This window comes from Leptodactylus fuscus, chromosome 9 (genome assembly GCF_031893055.1).
Source record: "Leptodactylus fuscus isolate aLepFus1 chromosome 9, aLepFus1.hap2, whole genome shotgun sequence".
NCBI classification, from domain to species: Eukaryota; Metazoa; Chordata; class Amphibia; order Anura; family Leptodactylidae; genus Leptodactylus; species Leptodactylus fuscus.
The window spans coordinates 21,288,461-21,305,771 of NC_134273.1; the positions used below are offsets into that span (position 1 = coordinate 21,288,461).

Here is a 17,311-nt window from a genome sequence, read left to right on the forward strand (position 1 = left end):
TCTGGATGTATAAATGAGAAATTACACATAATATCACTTTACTTGTCGGTGAAACTCATAGTCAAGTTCACAATTGGTGATAGTGGTGTGGTACAACGTTACTGCATTACCATACCATAAAATCCACAGTAGTTTTAGGAAATGTTACCGTCACCACTGCTATGAAAATCTGAAGGTTTTTTGTATAGGCTACAGCAGATATCTAATGGATCACATAGGCTTGGAGACAGTCACCTGTTGCTACCAAAATCATTCACCTCTTGCCATGACCAATAAATGTCTACGGATAACCCAAGCTTACCTGTTGTGAAGGTGGTATTGACAGGATCACTGCGAATATCTCCTCGGATGCCCGATACTGACACTTCATACTGAGACCCAGGCCGCAGAACCTGCATGGAGTACTGGCTCAAAGGAGGCTGCAGACGGAAGGTGGTCTTCTCTCCTTCTCCATTGATTGGTCCATACTGAAGCTGGATGAAGTCCAGTCTTGCTCTAGCCGGAGTCCATTCCACGAAAGCTACCGTGTCAGAAACATCTCGAACCAGGATGTTAGATGGACCATCAATGGCTATGGAGAAGAGAAACTGCTGTTATAAGGGGCCCAATGCCCAATGATATACCTTATCTGATTTTGGTGTTTTCTTTATCCAGATCTGTTCAGCTATTCCAAAGGTATAAGCCCTGTTAATGTTTTTGGAAATTAGAGTATATTATCCAAATGGGTGTTACCATTGTGGTCGCTTTGGGGTGGGGTCTATGTGCGTTACCACCCACTTGGCCAATATATCCTAATATCTTTGGAACGGCTGGATGGATTTCAATAAACAAAAAACCACAATGCTCAGAGTGACAGCTGGTGTATGTCATTGGGCTTCTCAGACTTGGTGACAGGTCCTCTTTAAACAGTATTTTCAGGAGTATTTGCTTGCCTCAGTATGACCATATCGCTGTCCTTGATCAGACCTTCAAGCATTACCGTATGTGTGAGCTAAGATTCATTATTTGAGACGTAAGCCAATATACTTCTACGGTATTGCTGACTTCCTGTGCTGACCAATGTACCTAATGCACCATAAATCTTTCCCACATCTTTCGCTATTTGCTTTCGCTGTATTAATCTTCTTGCTACTATCTGTTATTTTTTGCAATGAATTAAAGCTGCTGAGCGAGGATTGTCATCGCGCTGGTAACGTATAGGCCTAGTCCTCTCTGTGGTTACAATTATTTCAGCCTTCTGTCCACCCTACCTATTTGTTGCGTCATTTTACTTACCGGTGGAAACACTGCCCGATGTTGGGGGGCTCCTTGCCTGCTCCTTCAGGGAAATGATACTAATGGTATATTCCTCCCCAGGCTTCAACCCCGTCTGGTTATAAGAGGTGACACTGCTGGGGAGCTGAACGGTTAGCCCACCCTCGTTGTTCTGTCAACGACAAAATCATGTGATGAACGTAAGATACAGAGTCATAGGGAACTGTAACATATGATGAGGAGCATCTGTCTGACCTCGCCGCACCTCCCATGAGGCGACCTGAAGCGACTGCTTCAGGCGGCGCTATGCCAGGGCCCCGGGGAGGGCGGCATTTTTGCTGACCTAAGCCAGTCCAGGACAAGCTGTCCTGGACTGGCTTAGGGTCACCGTCACTGAGCGGTGGATTGGGGAAGCCGCTGTAGCAGCGCTGCCCCAGCGGCCACCCCTCACGCTCAGGCAGAGAGCAGGTCCTCTCCCTGGCTGCTAAAGATGCTCGCTCCGCTCGGCCCCACCCCCTCCACTCGGCCCCGCCCCCTCTGCCTCAGGCGGCAGAAACCCATGGTTCACCCCTGCCTCGTTGTGGTATAACATGGAATATTTCACCATTAAAACGGATCTTCAGAATAAGTACAATGGTTTTTGAGGCTTAAAAAACTCATCATTGCTGGGTAAGAAGATGTCTACCTACTGTTTAGGAGGTCGATGGTCACAGATATTGCATAACACTGAACATAATTGACACACAAGGGATGGATGGATGGATGGGACATGTGACAACCACAGTCACATGTCAGTCGCAGTAACAGGAATTGACTGAATCCCGTGATGTATGCGCAATCCATTGTGGCCATGAAATGAGGCCACCAAAGCTTTGATGGAGCCGTCTTGTTGCAGAAATCTTTACGACTGCAAATCAGTTCCATTCATCTGAATGGAATTAGCAAAAATCCAGGTGCTCACCATTAAAGAAAATCCATTCAGCTGAATAGAACTGATTTGCAATCGCAAAGATTTCAGCAACACAATCTGCTACATGTGAAGACGCCCTAGTTGTTCGTCCAATTTATTAGCTTAAAGGGGTATTCTCATTTAACAAACTTAGAGCTTGTAGATCATTGGTGGTCCAAAAACTTATATCCCCACCAGCCAGGAGAACACAAGGAGATTTGTCCCGCTTTCTAAATGAGAGCATTAAAGTTAATTGAGTGCTGTACAATCCTATGTAAGAATGGAGCAATGTGTGCAACGTCGCTACATTAAAAATGGGGGGAAACATTGCCTCTGTTCTCCTGATTGGTGGGGGTTTGTGCAGTTAGACCCTTCCAATCTACAAGTTATTCCCTGTTTTATGGAAAATGAATAACTTTTTAAGATGGAATGCCCCTTTAAGAACCTAATTTCTCCCCAAGTGTCCCCAGGTTTACCTTCCTAGCCATCATCACTCGGCGCACATACTTAGCTTCATTCCACTTCTTTGCATTGTATCCTTAGTTCAAGGAAATACAACTATAAACAGCATTAAAACGCTAATGTTATAAATGTAATGTATTGATTCAATGTATAATGTATATAAGATAATGTACCCAGCCAGGAAAATTGTAGTGTAAAGTTTAGTGTAAATGCATGTATATTGTTTAATATATAATGTATGTATGCATGTATATAATGTAATGCAATGTAAGCAATGTAATGCTATGAATATCTTACTGTCTAATCTATCTTATCTAACTATTTTGAAGTTATGTGCTCCACTCTGGAGCACTGCCTCCATTCTGATTCTCTAATATGCACAATGGGGTATATTCACTATTGAAAAAGCACCAGAATCCTGGCACAATTTGCTTCAAAAACTAGTATGCATGCTTTGCACCTTTTATTTAGTGTTTTAGACACCTTCTGATAGTATCTGCTCCTTTTCCAATATGGGTGGGGCTTATCGGAAAGTGGGGTGGTTTAAGATGTGACACAGTGTCCAAAAAAATACCTAAAGATGCCCAGGATTTTGGTAAGTCTGGCTCAGTTTTAGATTGTTTGTATTATCACAGGTCCATGTAGGGGGCAAAACATCAGAACGGTCCTATTCATGTCTTCTTTGAGACTTGGGCTCATTAATGGGATACCAAGTCCATGGAGGTATCATCTATTTGCTGTCTGTTCCATCTACCCATGTGTCTTATGTAAGTAGGATTAAAGGGGTTGTCCCACCATGGCCATTTATCTCCTATACACAGGACAGTAAATAAGTGTCCGATTACTGGGTACCCCATTGATTAGGAGGATGGGGAGACAAAAGTAACCAGCGCTCCATCATGTCTATAGGGCTGTTGGGATAGTAAATAGAGATGAGCGAACAGTAAAATGTTCGAGGTTCAATATTCGTTTCGAGTAGCCCCTCAATATTCGACTACTCGAATCGAATATCGAACCCTATTATACTCTATGGGGGGAAAATGCTCGTTTCAGGGGTAGGCAACGTTAGATCAAATTATACTTACCAAGTCCACGAGTGAGGGTCGGGCTGGATCCTCCGAGCAGTCTTCTCCGTGCAGCGTCCCTGCGGCATCTTCCGGCTCTGAATTCACTCTGCCAGGCATCGAGCCTGGGCAGAGCCAACTGCGCATGCCCGCACTACAAGCAGGCATGCGCAGTCGGCTCTGCCCAGGCCCGATGCCTGGCAGACTGAATTCAGAGCCGGAAGACGCCGCGGGGAAGCTGCACGGAGAAGACTTCTAAAGGTAGGAGAAGAACCAGCGTTGATTGGCCGACTGTACAGCATTCTGCCAATCAATGCTGGTTCTGCATCGAACTTTTCCATTCGAATAGTGAGTGGTACTCGATCAAGTACGAGTATTTCGAATACCGTAGTATTCCATCAAATACTACTCGCTCATCTCTTATAGTAGTCTCTTGCATCCCCATAGAAGTGAATGGAGCCCATGGCAGATCCATTCACAAGGAGGCTTTAGCGGGAGTTTCATACCCCCATCCTAATCACTAAGTGGACCCAGGATTCGCCCCCCAACAATTGGACACTTATCCTCTATGGATAAGGATAACTATCTATAATGGGATATATATCTCCTCCTTGGGGTTAATATTTATTTTCTAAGCTATTTTAAAGCCAAATGATTTTTTTCCACCGTTCTCTACGACTAGACCAGCTGGACCTCATACAATACGCCGGCTTAGTAAACGCATTACTTTGAAGGGTTTCCATAGCAACATCAATTCCTATGCTGTGCGCCGGATGCTGACAGGATAAAACTTACCTGTAATTGCTTAGTTTTACTGCTTATCATGAAGAGCGCCGAACTGTCACTTGTTTAGCAAACTACTATTACCCCGTCATAAACAGTTTATATAGAAGCAAACAACTGAGATTCAATAGAGTGTTGAGCCCATATTTTGGCAAGAGGGAAAAACGGAAGATATTTTGGTAGACCCATGCTGTTACTTGAGTGCAATGTGGACTAGAGGTCGGTCTAAAGCGCTATACAAGGTTATTGTAAGGTGGGAATTCAACTTGAAAAGGAAAAATTTTTAGGGTGGCGTACACCATGGGGAAGATTTATTAAGACTGGTATTTTCAACGCCAATCTTCTTACCTCCTGCGCTACCAGAGGAGGCGTTCTTCAACTGGTCATGCGACTACACTGAAACTTACGCCTACTCATCGATAGTGGTCTCTCGACCAAGAAAATTGCCAAACTGCATCATGTGAGTGCCATGATTATTGGAAAAATACAGAATGAAGTCTGTCCATCTAGCAAATGCCAAGAGGTCCAGGCAAAATATCATCGTCAACAAGTTGCTATAGGTCTATCAGTTCTGGTGCAACAAACACGGCAGTGGACGTGGCTCCTATGCTTTGTAATAGTGAGATGACAGATGCCCATGCAAGCATTACACCAGGGGTGCCCAATACGTCGATAGCGATCTGCCGGTCGATTGCAAAGGACGTATGGGTCGATCGTGGGATGCAGCCAGGGATCCCCGGTGTCTGCTTGTTCACAATGCAGGCTGAAAGTCATCTCTGGACACTGGCAGGCGGGGCCGCCGCAGCCCTGACTGCGAACGAGTGCAAGGCCCTTGCACTCGTTCACAGTCAGGGCTGCGGCGGCCCCGGCCTGCCAGTGTCCGGAGATGACTCTCAGCCTGCGCTGTGAACAAGCAGTACCCCGGCTGCTCCCTCCATCCCTAAGAGCGGGGAGCGCGTGATCCCTCGGAGCTGCTGCTGCCCGGTCTGCAAGTGTCTGGAATGCTTGTTCACAGCGCAGGCTGAGAGTCATCTCCAGATGACTCTCAGCCTGCGCTGTGAACAAGCAGACACTGGGGATCCCTCGGCAGCCGCCTTGCTTCCATGTTGTGCCCACAGGCCCCGCCCCAGGCCCCGCCCACAAGAAGTGAGTAGTAGATCTTTGGACTTGGTCATGTTATAAAGTAGCTCACATGCAAAAAGTGTGAGCACCCCTGCATTACACAAATCTGGAATGGTGTCCCAAAAAAGGTGAAGAAGCTTTGAATTTAATGCCATTAAAAGAAGCATTGCCTTGAGTTTCAAATCCATGAAAAGTGGACAGTAGGATATTGGAAATGGGTGATTCGGAGCGATGAGACAAAAGTCAATAGACCGAACTCTGATGGGTGCAAATGGTACTAACAAGGGAAAAGGGGGCTAACGGATGGAGAAATTGAAGGAACTGTCAAGTTTGGTGGAGGAAGCCTGATGATATGAGGTTGTTTCACGGCCAAAGGCTTTGGATACTTGACCAGGTTCAATGGTGGTCTCAAAGCTGAATTATATCTGAGTATCCTACAAGACGAGGTACTTGATACACTTGAGTACTATGGGTATGAAAATACGATATAGTGTTCCAACAGGACAATGACCCAAAGCATACGTTGAGATTAGCGAAGAAATGGCTCAATATTAATGAAGTAAAGATGCTGGATTAGTCTCCAGACCTCAATCCAATCGAACACTCGAGGGTAGAGTTGAAGAAAAAGCTGTATTCATACCCAAGTGAAACGACCGGTATGCAACGACATTTGGAATGTGTGAAAGAGACCTGGGATCAGATTCTTATCGAGAACATGCCCAGAAGGATTCGGGCAGTATTGGAAGCCAAGGGTGGATTTAAAAAATACTAAAAGTTAATTTTAGATTTTTAGGAGCAAAACAGTAACAATGCAGTCACATGACAAGAACCTACATAACTAATCACATGCTAAATAGTTGCAAGTCAAATTTATGTATGAGATAGCCAAGATGATTGTTATAAAATGATGGTAGTCTCATGTTGGAAGCTGTAGTGCATAGTGAGATATGGAGCCTACAGGAAAAGGCACAGGAAGAGCAGAGGTCAGTAGAGCTGGTAACAGCCTATATTAACTTATCCATCCCTGCTCCTGCCCTCCTTTGCTTCACCTTCAGCCTCCAGGGGTTGCTGCCCATTATGTCTTGGTGTCTGGAAAATCCACCAGGAGGCTAGAGATGAAGCAAGGAAGTCCCTGGGCAGGAGCAGGAATGGATAAGTGAATATTGGCCACTAAATGGTTGAGTAGTATAGTAGGTAGTGGCCAAAAGTCTCTGAGAGGGCCAGTAAAAATGACAATGACCTTGTGGGGGCCTGTAAAGGGAAAGGACAGGAAAGGGGGCAATTACTGTATAGGTGACAATAAATGAGGCAATATACTGTGTAGGGTCCAATAAAGAGGAAATATACTGTGTGGGGGTCATTATGCCATTAGGTGTTCAGTAAAGGGGGCATTATAACATGTGGGGGCCAATAAAGGGGCAGTATACTATGTTGGAGGTCAGTGAAGAAAGCAATATATCATGTGGACGGTCGGTTAAAGTGGCAGTATCCCATGTGGGAGTCAGTAAAGGGGGCTCAATACTGTATGAGGATGAGGAAAGGGGGAGTTATACTATGTGGGGTCATAGGGGCTTATTTCCTAACTACATCCTTGCCCCCTATTTTGTGCATAAGATATAGATTATACTTCGATTTGGGCACAGAATCATGTCCTAAAATATGTTGCATTGGTGCCCCAAAACTTTGAGGTATGCGTCTGCTCCTCGACGCTTTGGCGGCGCCAATGCATACCAGCTTATGCCTAGTCTACAATACCCAGACATAATTGAGAGCTTAATATCCCGCAAATGTATCACTTTTACTTAGAACCCGCGAAGATGGCAAGTGATGCTCCTTATCTAGCATCCTTCCCTTATATTTTCCATTATTGTTGATGGCTCCTCCATTCAGCCGGTCAGTGAAGCATGCAGCTTATGAGCATCCTGTGACATCAAATCATTCACTAGAACGTGACAATTCTTTCACGGTAGCAAACAAAGCCTCGACGTATTCAATCCTTGTCCGGGGTTTTCTTGTCTGGATGAGAGTTGATCTCTCGCCCACACACTCCTCTCACCCCATCAAACGCCATCGAGAACCACTTCTAAAAGGATCTTTTTTTTTCTTCCTCATGAAAGGTAAGTGACATAAGCTCAATCACACATATCATGACTCCTGGAGATCTTTTGAAGCCTTGTCACGTGGAAGAATACAAGGACGCGCTACTCTGTTGTTGTCAAGAGAAAGAACAAAACAGCTCGCAGGCAGGTGGAAAAAAAACCCATGCAGTAATATTTGGCCTGAGCCCAGTTTAACAGCTTTCATATTCCTGCGGCCAAGAGACATCTGGGGTCGTATTAAAGAACAAATTTATCAGCGTGAAAATGCCGGGAATTGACAGACCATTAGCACCAGTTTTATTTAGTGTAATGAAATATGGAGAGGAAAAACACGACTAAATCTTTTGCTAAAAACAAAATGAGTCACGCAATGTATGTAATCCGGATTGTATGGGGTGACTCAGCTGGGAAATGGTTCAAAAAGGATTTCAGCTGACATCAAAACAGACGGAGGCATTAGAGATCAGACAACGGGAGGTCAAGGCTGGCGGATGGTTGGAGACTTCCCTTGCTCTACCTTTTCCTGGTACCCTCGAGACGGTGTACAAAGGACCATAGAGTACTTAAAATGGTGATCTGACAATGGACATCTATTACCTATAGACAGAAGAGTAATTGATTACTGAGGTCCCCATTGATTAGTAGAATGGGGGTCTTAAGAGTTTGAATGGAGCTTGGCCATGTGCCCTGCCATGCCAATCAATGGTGGAGATCTACCAAGATTGACATCTCTTATGTTAGGGGGCGTTCACACTGCCGTCAGTGTCCAACAGCTAATGCCCGTGCAAAATCTTGCGCAGACATTAGCATCGGAAAAAGCTGTGTCCGTTACATTTTGCATTGATTTAATGGGACATCAGGTGCATTCTTTCACATTCTGTGTCTGTCCTTAAAGAGGACCTTTCATCAGATCGGGCACATGCAGTTTTATATACTGCTGGAAAGCCCCCTCCCTCTGCTCACAGTGCTCGTCCATAGACGAGAATTATCAGGAGCGGGAGGGGGGAGTTCCTCCCCGCTCCACAGTACAGCGCGATAGGCGCTGCTGGGCAGAAGGGCGTCCCTGGCTAAGTGTCAGAAACGCCCTTCTGACTGTAAAGAGCTACGGTCCCGGGACCGATAGCGCTTTACACCGGGCACAGATTGGGAAAGCCGATAGTGTGCTGAATTCAGCACACTGTCAGCTTTCCAGCAGTATATAGAACTGCATGTGCCCGATCTGATGAAAGGTCCTCTTTAAGTGTCCGATTTTTCAAGCGGACAGCAAAACCCTACTGTAAAAGAATGCACCCAATGTCCCATTAAATCAATGCAAAATGTAACGGACACAGGTAGTGCCCGATGCTAATGTCCGCGCAGACATTAGCATTGGACACTAGCTGTCGGACACCGACGATACCGTGAATGCCCCCATAGTCTTGGCCTACTCTCCGCTTAAGACGCTCCTGCCTTATAATAAGTTAGGACACTTCTCCTGCTGTCTCTGTGGCAGAATCTCAAATTCACAAAGAGCTGGTGTAAATTTGCACACATGGGTTAAACTGGCCAGTCTGCACTCACTCTTCAGAAGACTTCAGCGCTGCACTGCTCACTGCATAAATTGAATCCTCCCGCACTATCTTCTTCCTGCAGGATGTCTCCGCCCCTCCCCCATTGTCAGGACGCACGCTGAGGCTCTCCCCTGCCTGGAACCCGACACCTTAGGTGGCCTCGGGCCTCAAAAAGTAACATTTATTTTTTGTTTCTTTTTTTTGGTGTATTAACTAGTGAGGGGGCCCGGGCCCTCTAAGGTGTCAGGCCCTGTGGCAGCTGCTACCGTGGTAGTTACGCCCCTTCCTGCATACATCTACCCCTGATTTGCCCAATTATTTAAGTAGTGTGCCAATCTCAGTGTGAAAACTTGCACCTTTTGGCAAATAAATGGCAGCGCACCAAAATTTGTGTCTGTAGCTTGAAACCCACGGACATTTATCACATGTGTGAATATAGCAGGTGCTAAATGTCCATTGCAGGAAACCCCTTCGACTTGTCAGTGTCATAAAAAATGGTGTATCATGTGCTGGTCAATATTAATGTGATAAAGGCTGTGAATGGCACAAGGGTTTCCTGAAAGGAAGCCAGAGCGCCAGAATGGAAATGTATACCAGTCAGTATAACTCACACCTGCATTAGGATGGACCAAGGCGTTCCAGCAATTCTCCACCTAAATTCACATATAACAGGGAGAGTGGTGCATAAAAGGGCCTTGTTCTAAATATGCCCCACGTCATCGCCCATCTGTGCCAGAAAACAATATAGATAGGACAATAAATCCCTCCCATGTGTCTCTTGAACAATGGTTAATATACGTACTTTACATATGGTTACATAGTAGATGAGGTTGGATAAAGACATCAAGTCCATCACGTCCAACCTATAGTTGGACCTATGGTTCAACCAACAGACATAGGCACACAGAATATATTTTGCTTAAGTTTTAACGCACCTTAGGGGTGAAACTAATTTCCCAGCCGTCTATAGGAAATTGAGGTGGTTCCCATTGCACCTCCACAGAGGTCTGAGTCACATTTTTAAATTGCAGTCCTCTAGGTGGCGAAATATCTGGAAAGAAATGTAACATTGTACAGTAATAGGGTCATGACTAGAGATGAGCGAACACTAAAATGTTCGAGGTTCGAAATTCGATTCGAACAGCCGCTCACTGTTCGAGTGTTCGAATGGGTTTCGAACCCCATTATAGTCTATGGGGAACATATACTCGTTAAGGGGGAAACCCAAATTCGTGTCTGGAGGGTCACCAAGTCCACTATGACACCCCAGGAAATGATACCAACACCCTGGAATGACACTGGGACAGCAGGGGAAGCATGTCTGGGGGCATAAAAGTCACTTTATTTCATGGAAATCCCTGTCAGTTTGCGATTTTCGCAAGCTAACTTTTCCCCATAGAAATGCATTGGCCAGTGCTGATTGGCCAGAGTACGGAACTCGACCAATCAGCGCTGGCTCTGCTGGAGGAGGCGGAGTCTAAGATCGCTCCACACCAGTCTCCATTCAGGTCCGACCTTAGACTCCGCCTCCTCCGGCAGAGCCAGCGCTGATTGGCCGAAGGCTGGCCAATGCATTCCTATGCGAATGCAGAGACTTAGCAGTGCTGAGTCAGTTTTGCTCAACTACACATCTGATGCACACTCGGCACTGCTACATCAGATGTAGCAATCTGATGTAGCAGAGCCGAGGGTGCACTAGAACCCCTGTGCAAACTCAGTTCACGCTAATAGAATGCATTGGCCAGCGCTGATTGGCCAATGCATTCTATTAGCCCGATGAAGTAGAGCTGAATGTGTGTGCTAAGCACACACATTCAGCTCTACTTCATCGGGCTAATAGAATGCATTGGCCAGCGCTGATTGGCCAGAGTACGGAACTCGACCAATCAGCGCTGGCTCTGCTGGAGGAGGCGGAGTCTAAGATCGCTCCACACCAGTCTCCATTCAGGTCCGACCTTAGACTCCGCCTCCTCCAGCAGAGCCAGCGCTGATTGGCCGAATTCCGTACTCTGGCCAATCAGCACTGGCTAATGCATTGTATTGGCGTGATGAAGCAGTGCTGAATGTGTGTGCTTAGCACACACATTCAGCTCTACTTCATCGGGCTAATAGAATGCATTGGCCAATCAGCGCTGGCCAATGCATTCTATTAGCTTGATGAAGCAGAGTGTGCACAAGGGTTCAAGCGCACCCTCGGCTCTGATGTAGCAGAGCCGAGGGTGCACAAGGGTTCAAGCGCACCCTCGGCTCTGATGTAGCAGAGCCGAGGGTGCACAAGGGTTCAAGCGCACCCTCGGCTCTGATGTAGCAGAGCCGAGGCTGCACAAGGGTTCAAGTGCACCCTCGGCTCTGCTACATCAGAGCCGAGGGTGCGCTTGAACCCTTGTGCAGCCTCGGCTCTGCTACATCAGAGCCGAGGGTGCGCTTGAACCCTTGTGCACACTCTGCTTCATCAAGCTAATAGAATGCATTGGCCAGCGCTGATTGGCCAGAGTACGGAATTCGGCCAATCAGCGCTGGCTCTGCTGGAGGAGGCGGAGTCTAAGGTCGGACCTGAATGGAGACTGGTGTGGAGCGATCTTAGACTCCGCCTCCTCCAGCAGAGCCAGCGCTGATTGGTCGAGTTCCGTACTCTGGCCAATCAGCGCTGGCCAATGCATCCCTATGGGAAAAAGTTTATCTCACAAAAATCACAATTACACACCCGATAGAGCCCCAAAAAGTTATTTTTAATAACATTCCCCCCTAAATAAAGGTTATCCCTAGCTATCCCTGCCTGTACAGCTTTCCCTGTCTCATAGTCACAAAGTTCACATTCTCATATGACCCGGATTTGAAATCCACTATTCGTCTAAAATGGAGGTCACCTGATTTCGGCAGCCAATGACTTTTTCCAATTTTTTTCAATGCCCCCGGTGTCGTAGTTCCTGTCCCACCTCCCCTGCACTGTTATTGGTGCAAAAAAGGCGCCAGGGAAGGTGGGAGGGGAATCGAATTTTGGCGCACTTTACCACGCGGTGTTCGATTCGATTCGAACATAGCGAACACCCTGATATCCGATCGAACATGTGTTCGATAGAACACTGTTCGCTCATCTCTAGTCATGACAGTACAAAACACAACAATCATTAAGATTCTCATACAATCATAGGCTATTTGTAGTCTGATGACATCAGTGTTCTCATTTTATGTATCATGTATAAAGTTGGGTTTAGAGAGTATAGGTTTAGATTAGTATTACAGAGTATTACAAAATGATTGAACTCACTTAAAGGGGTTGTCCAGGGAGTTAAACTTACCTACCTTCTTCTGGCCTTATTCCAACCCCAGTTCAATCCTTCCCCTCTGTCCTCTTCTAATTTCACACCTCTGCTATAGGGATTAGCTTTTTGCTGTAGTGAACCAGCTAGCAGAGGTAATTGTCTATGGAATTATGGGAGTGGGAGGGGGCTGAGTGACCTGGGGCTGGTCCAGATTACATGACCTGGGGTCAGAACCGGGCTGCAACCTCTTGGGTCCAACATGAAAAAAAACACTAGGGGAAGGCAGGGAACTTTAACTTCCCAGCAACCCATTTAATGTAAGACTCCAAACAAAACAAAAGTTGCAATTTTTTTGCAGAAAAACCCAATTGGCACAAAAAACATAAGAAAAATGGTCCAATATTAGGGCACTAAAATTAATGCAATCCTATGAACCTGCATGAATGGTTTGTGAAAATATAAGACGTGTCAATAGACTATGTTTTTTAAAGAGGTTGTCCAGCCGATTATTTTTAATTTTTTTTTTTTTTTTAGAGCTCAGACTGGTATGAAAAACAAAAGAAATCATAGGAACTTCCACCAATCCCCCACCGTTACCATTCTCTGGGTCCCTAGTAATTTTGCTTCATCATCCCGCATATAGTAAATTGCCGGCTAAGCCAATCACAATTATTGTTGAGGGGTGTTGAGAGGGACCAGAAAAAAGTGACTCCCTGGGATCTTTGGAAGCATTAGAACAGAAGAAGTGGACACGAGTATGACTTGTGAGAATTGGTGGATGTGAGTATGACATGTGAAGATCAGTGGAGGTGAGTATGACATGTGAGGTTCGGTGGAGGTGAATAAGAAATTTGAGGATCAGGGGAGGTGAGTATGTCTTGTGAGGATTGGAGGAGGTGAGTATGACTTGTGAAGAGTGGTGGAGGTGAGTATGACTTGTGAAGATCGGTGGAGATGAATATGACTTGTGAATAGGGTTGAGCGATCGTGTTCGGAAAAGATCGGATTCCGATCGGCGATCGAGAAAATTTCACGATCACGATCGGAATTCCGAACATGATCTTTTTAGGTGGGATCGAGATCGGTACTATTTCCCACAATGCTTTGCTTAGCCTTCACATTGAGTATATAGTGTATATTCAGTGTGAAGGCTCCGCTACGGTTGCATAGGAATGAATGAAGAAGCCGGCACACAGCCTTAACCCCCTGTGCGCCGACTGCCTCCATTCATTCTAATGGGAGACTAAACTAACATCTCTAGTAGCTACTTTCCTCCAGAGATGGCTGCTCTGGTCCCGGTGTTCTTCTTCGCCTCGCTGCCGCTCCACGCTGCTCTTCTCGCCTCTCTGCCCCGCCTCCCACGTAGTGTGTTTAAACAGCTAGAAAGGCGGGGCTTGTGGCTTAGGAGAGTGATGTGACGTCTCCCCTCCCAGTACCCGCCCACACTCTCCTAACGCGCCCACACTCTCCTAACCTGGGAGGCAGGAGGCAGCGAGGCGAGAAGAGCAGCGTGGAGCGGCAGCGAGGCAAAGAAGAACACCGGAGCAGCCATCTCTGCAGGTAAGTGGACACCAGGGGGGACTAAGTAGCCAGAGGATTGAAAAAAATTCTCTGGCTACTTAATGATTCACTACACAGCGTGGATTCTAACAATTAAAGCGTTCACATGTATAGTGAATAGGATTGCTTTCAAAATCCGATCTCCGATTAATAAAAAAATCCCATTGACTTGCATTGGGATCGGAATTGGGATCGAGATCGGGTTCAAATGAAAAATGATCGGAAATCAGATTTTAAAATCGATCCTGAAAAGTCAAGATCGGCTCAACCCTACTTGTGAAGATCGATGGAGATGAGTATGACTTGTGAGGATTGGTGCAGATGAGTATGACATAATTTTCTGCCATTCCTTTTTCAATTGATCTGCCAACCCTTCCCGGCTCTGTTCATTTTACCATCATTTTACCAGTTGTTCTTCAAAATATGAATAAAATATCAGACTGTGAAATCTCGGCTGTCAAGATACATCCAGCCCCCTAATAATTTTGACTATAACAAATGATTGATATGCAATATATGTCCAGGCTGATACTCACGAGTAGACATGGTGATACTGGCCGGCTCGCTGGTGATGTCACTTATGACTGAGCACACGCTGATATTATAGGTTGTTCCTGGCTCCAGTTCCCTTATGGTCACAGCACTCCAATCTCCTGGCACTCTCTGTTGTAGCTTCTGTTGAGGTCCCCACTCTCCTGGCAATGCTGGCTGGTATGAGATGACATACTCTGTCACTGCGGAATTTCCTTCCCATAACAAGTCTATCCAGTTATCTCCTACCGCTGTTACACTGAAATCCACTGGGGGCGCCACTGGGAGGAAAAAAATATGTACAATTAACAACGTCTTGTTATAATATAATGCAATTATATGACGATAATAATTTCATTTAATAATTTAATAAACATTTGTTTGCCATTTTCAATTTTTGGTCTCTTTGGTATAAAAAACATTTGATTTGCAACAATTTTGCCACAAATATATTGAAACATACTGTATGTTGGATGGAGGGACATAAAAACACAACAGAACCATTAAAGGAAGCCCGTGTCTAAGACCCAGCATATCAACCCAGCCCCGCAGATCGACAGGTTGGGGTCACCCACCTGGATCACTGACTCCAAAGCCAAGCCAAGCTGTTTTTGTCAATATTCGATTGAGCTCTTTGGAGCAATGAAGGTTTTTCAATTGCTCCAAAGAGCTAATTTGCATACTGACAAAGATATTGATATCTTCTCATTTTAAGAGTAGCTTGGAGGAAGTTTCTAGGTTGGAGGTTTTTTTATTTCTACATTGTACAATGTAAGATAATATGTGAACACAACACAATGATAATGGAGATACTGATGATATACATAGCGAGATGCATTAGAATAGTGGGTGCACTAAGAGTGGTCTGCGCCCCCTGCTCCTTATCCTCTACTATAGTCATTCACCTTAAGTCATATGCATCATGGAGTCATATTCTCAACTATCATGGTGCTCAAGATCAGTGTTAGCTTATCTTTACTCCTGTTCAACAAAGGGGACTAAGGCTACGATCACAACTAGGTTGAGAGACCATTTGGGGGATTCTGTCCACCATTCCATTTAAAGGACTTTTTTCTCCACATTTTTTGGGTGGAAAATGGGCGGAAACCTGGCGGACCCCATTATAGTCTAGGGGTCTTTATAGTCATTATAGTCTATGGGGTCCATGGGTTTCCGCAGGTAACTACTTTATAGTGGATTGGGTTTCCATTTTTTGGGTTCTCAAGTGGATCCGAAGAACAGAAACCCCAATACAGATGTGAATCTAATGTAGCCTGATGGTTCTACCAATCTCCTTCAAGCATGAGAATGTAACAAACAAATAATACAGGGTTACAACCAAATCAATTTCTCAGCTACGGCCGGTACCGTTTCTGTCTGGTTGGACTTCATCAGCGCAGCCTAGAGAGAATTGATTTGGTAGAAGTGAGAGGCTGAGAGACCAGATTATGGAGATAATGTCACTCCTTAGGGAGAGACCACCTTTTCAGGTGTGTGGGGACTTATACAGCCATAGTTGCTCCACTGCAAGGGAACATGGGAAGAATATGCAAATCTGTCTCCCAAGATGTTATCAGGGAGACAGTGCCTCTGTTATGCTGCCCTCTATCAATTCTCTCTAGGATGTGCTGATTAAGTCCAACCAGACAGAAACGGTGCCATCCGTAGCTGAGAAATTGATTTTGGTTGTAACCTCGCATTATGCAGTAAAGACTTCTGGGAAAGTCGGGCATGATGTTCAGGGTGCTTCCCATAGAGGGCGGCATAGCAGAGGCACTGTTTCCCTGTTAACATCTTGGGAGACAGATTTGCATATTCTTCCCGCAAACAAATAGTCACTGTATCAAGATCAGTATCCTGAATATATGGAGGTGTCCTTTCTTACCTTTACTCCTGGCTTAACATATCACAAGATGACCAGCCATGCTCTCTTATGAGTTTTTAAGGCTATATGTTTCCACCCATAATTTACAATTGGAGGTATGATTTCATAACAGATTATATCATACCTCCAATTATAAAACACCATTTCATAAAGGAATAGTGCAGGGGAATGTTAAAAACTTTTATATTAAAGAAAAATGCTTCCTTTTCCACTTATCAGAAGGCCTTGCTCCTCCTTCCTTTCACCCAGACACTTAATAATAGCACTGATATCTGTACTCATCTTCCCACACAGAAGTCTATGGAGAGGGGAGGGGAGGGAGAAGATACTGTTGGCTACTTAATCTGTATTCTTCTTTATTTACAAGATATAGTAGTGTCAATAGAGCTCTCTCACTCACAGCAGGCTTATGGTTTTCTGCAGCCACTTCCCCTGTCTGTAGACTTCTATATATGCAGGATAAGTGGAGAAGGAAGCATATTTCTTTAATAAGATATATTGCAAAGTATCTTCTATTTGCCTGTACTGTTCACTGTTGTTTTGTAACGTTGTTTGTATAGTGAGATATTGGACTCCTTCGAGAAATTTATAGCGGCCACATCTATAGAGGGCCAATGACATCTCTAGAGAGGGCCAATTTTTACGTTTGTTACAAATTCTTCCGCTTTCTACGTATGGTGTTGCCCGATTGCCATCGATTATAGCACAGGAGGGTTTTGTGATCCTCGAGTCATTGGGACAGAACGTCTACGCTGTAACAGATTCACCTCCTCAGGTTAATGTCACCGT

At 45.2% G+C, this 17,311-nt stretch overlaps 1 protein-coding gene across 2 annotated transcripts in view; it reads right to left on the reverse strand.

Moving 5' to 3' along the window:
* Positions 1-17,311, reverse strand: part of TNR (tenascin R) — a 333,354-nt gene that overhangs the window by 84,001 nt on the left and 232,042 nt on the right. For both annotated transcript variants that reach the window (XM_075287087.1, XM_075287088.1), the window contains exons 4-7: positions 14,643-14,918; positions 10,219-10,334; positions 1,276-1,426; positions 302-571 (exon numbers count right to left, since the gene is read on the reverse strand). In XM_075287087.1, the coding sequence (XP_075143188.1) occupies positions 302-571; positions 1,276-1,426; positions 10,219-10,334; positions 14,643-14,918 (813 nt within the window). The remainder of the gene's footprint in view (positions 1-301; positions 572-1,275; positions 1,427-10,218; positions 10,335-14,642; positions 14,919-17,311) is intronic.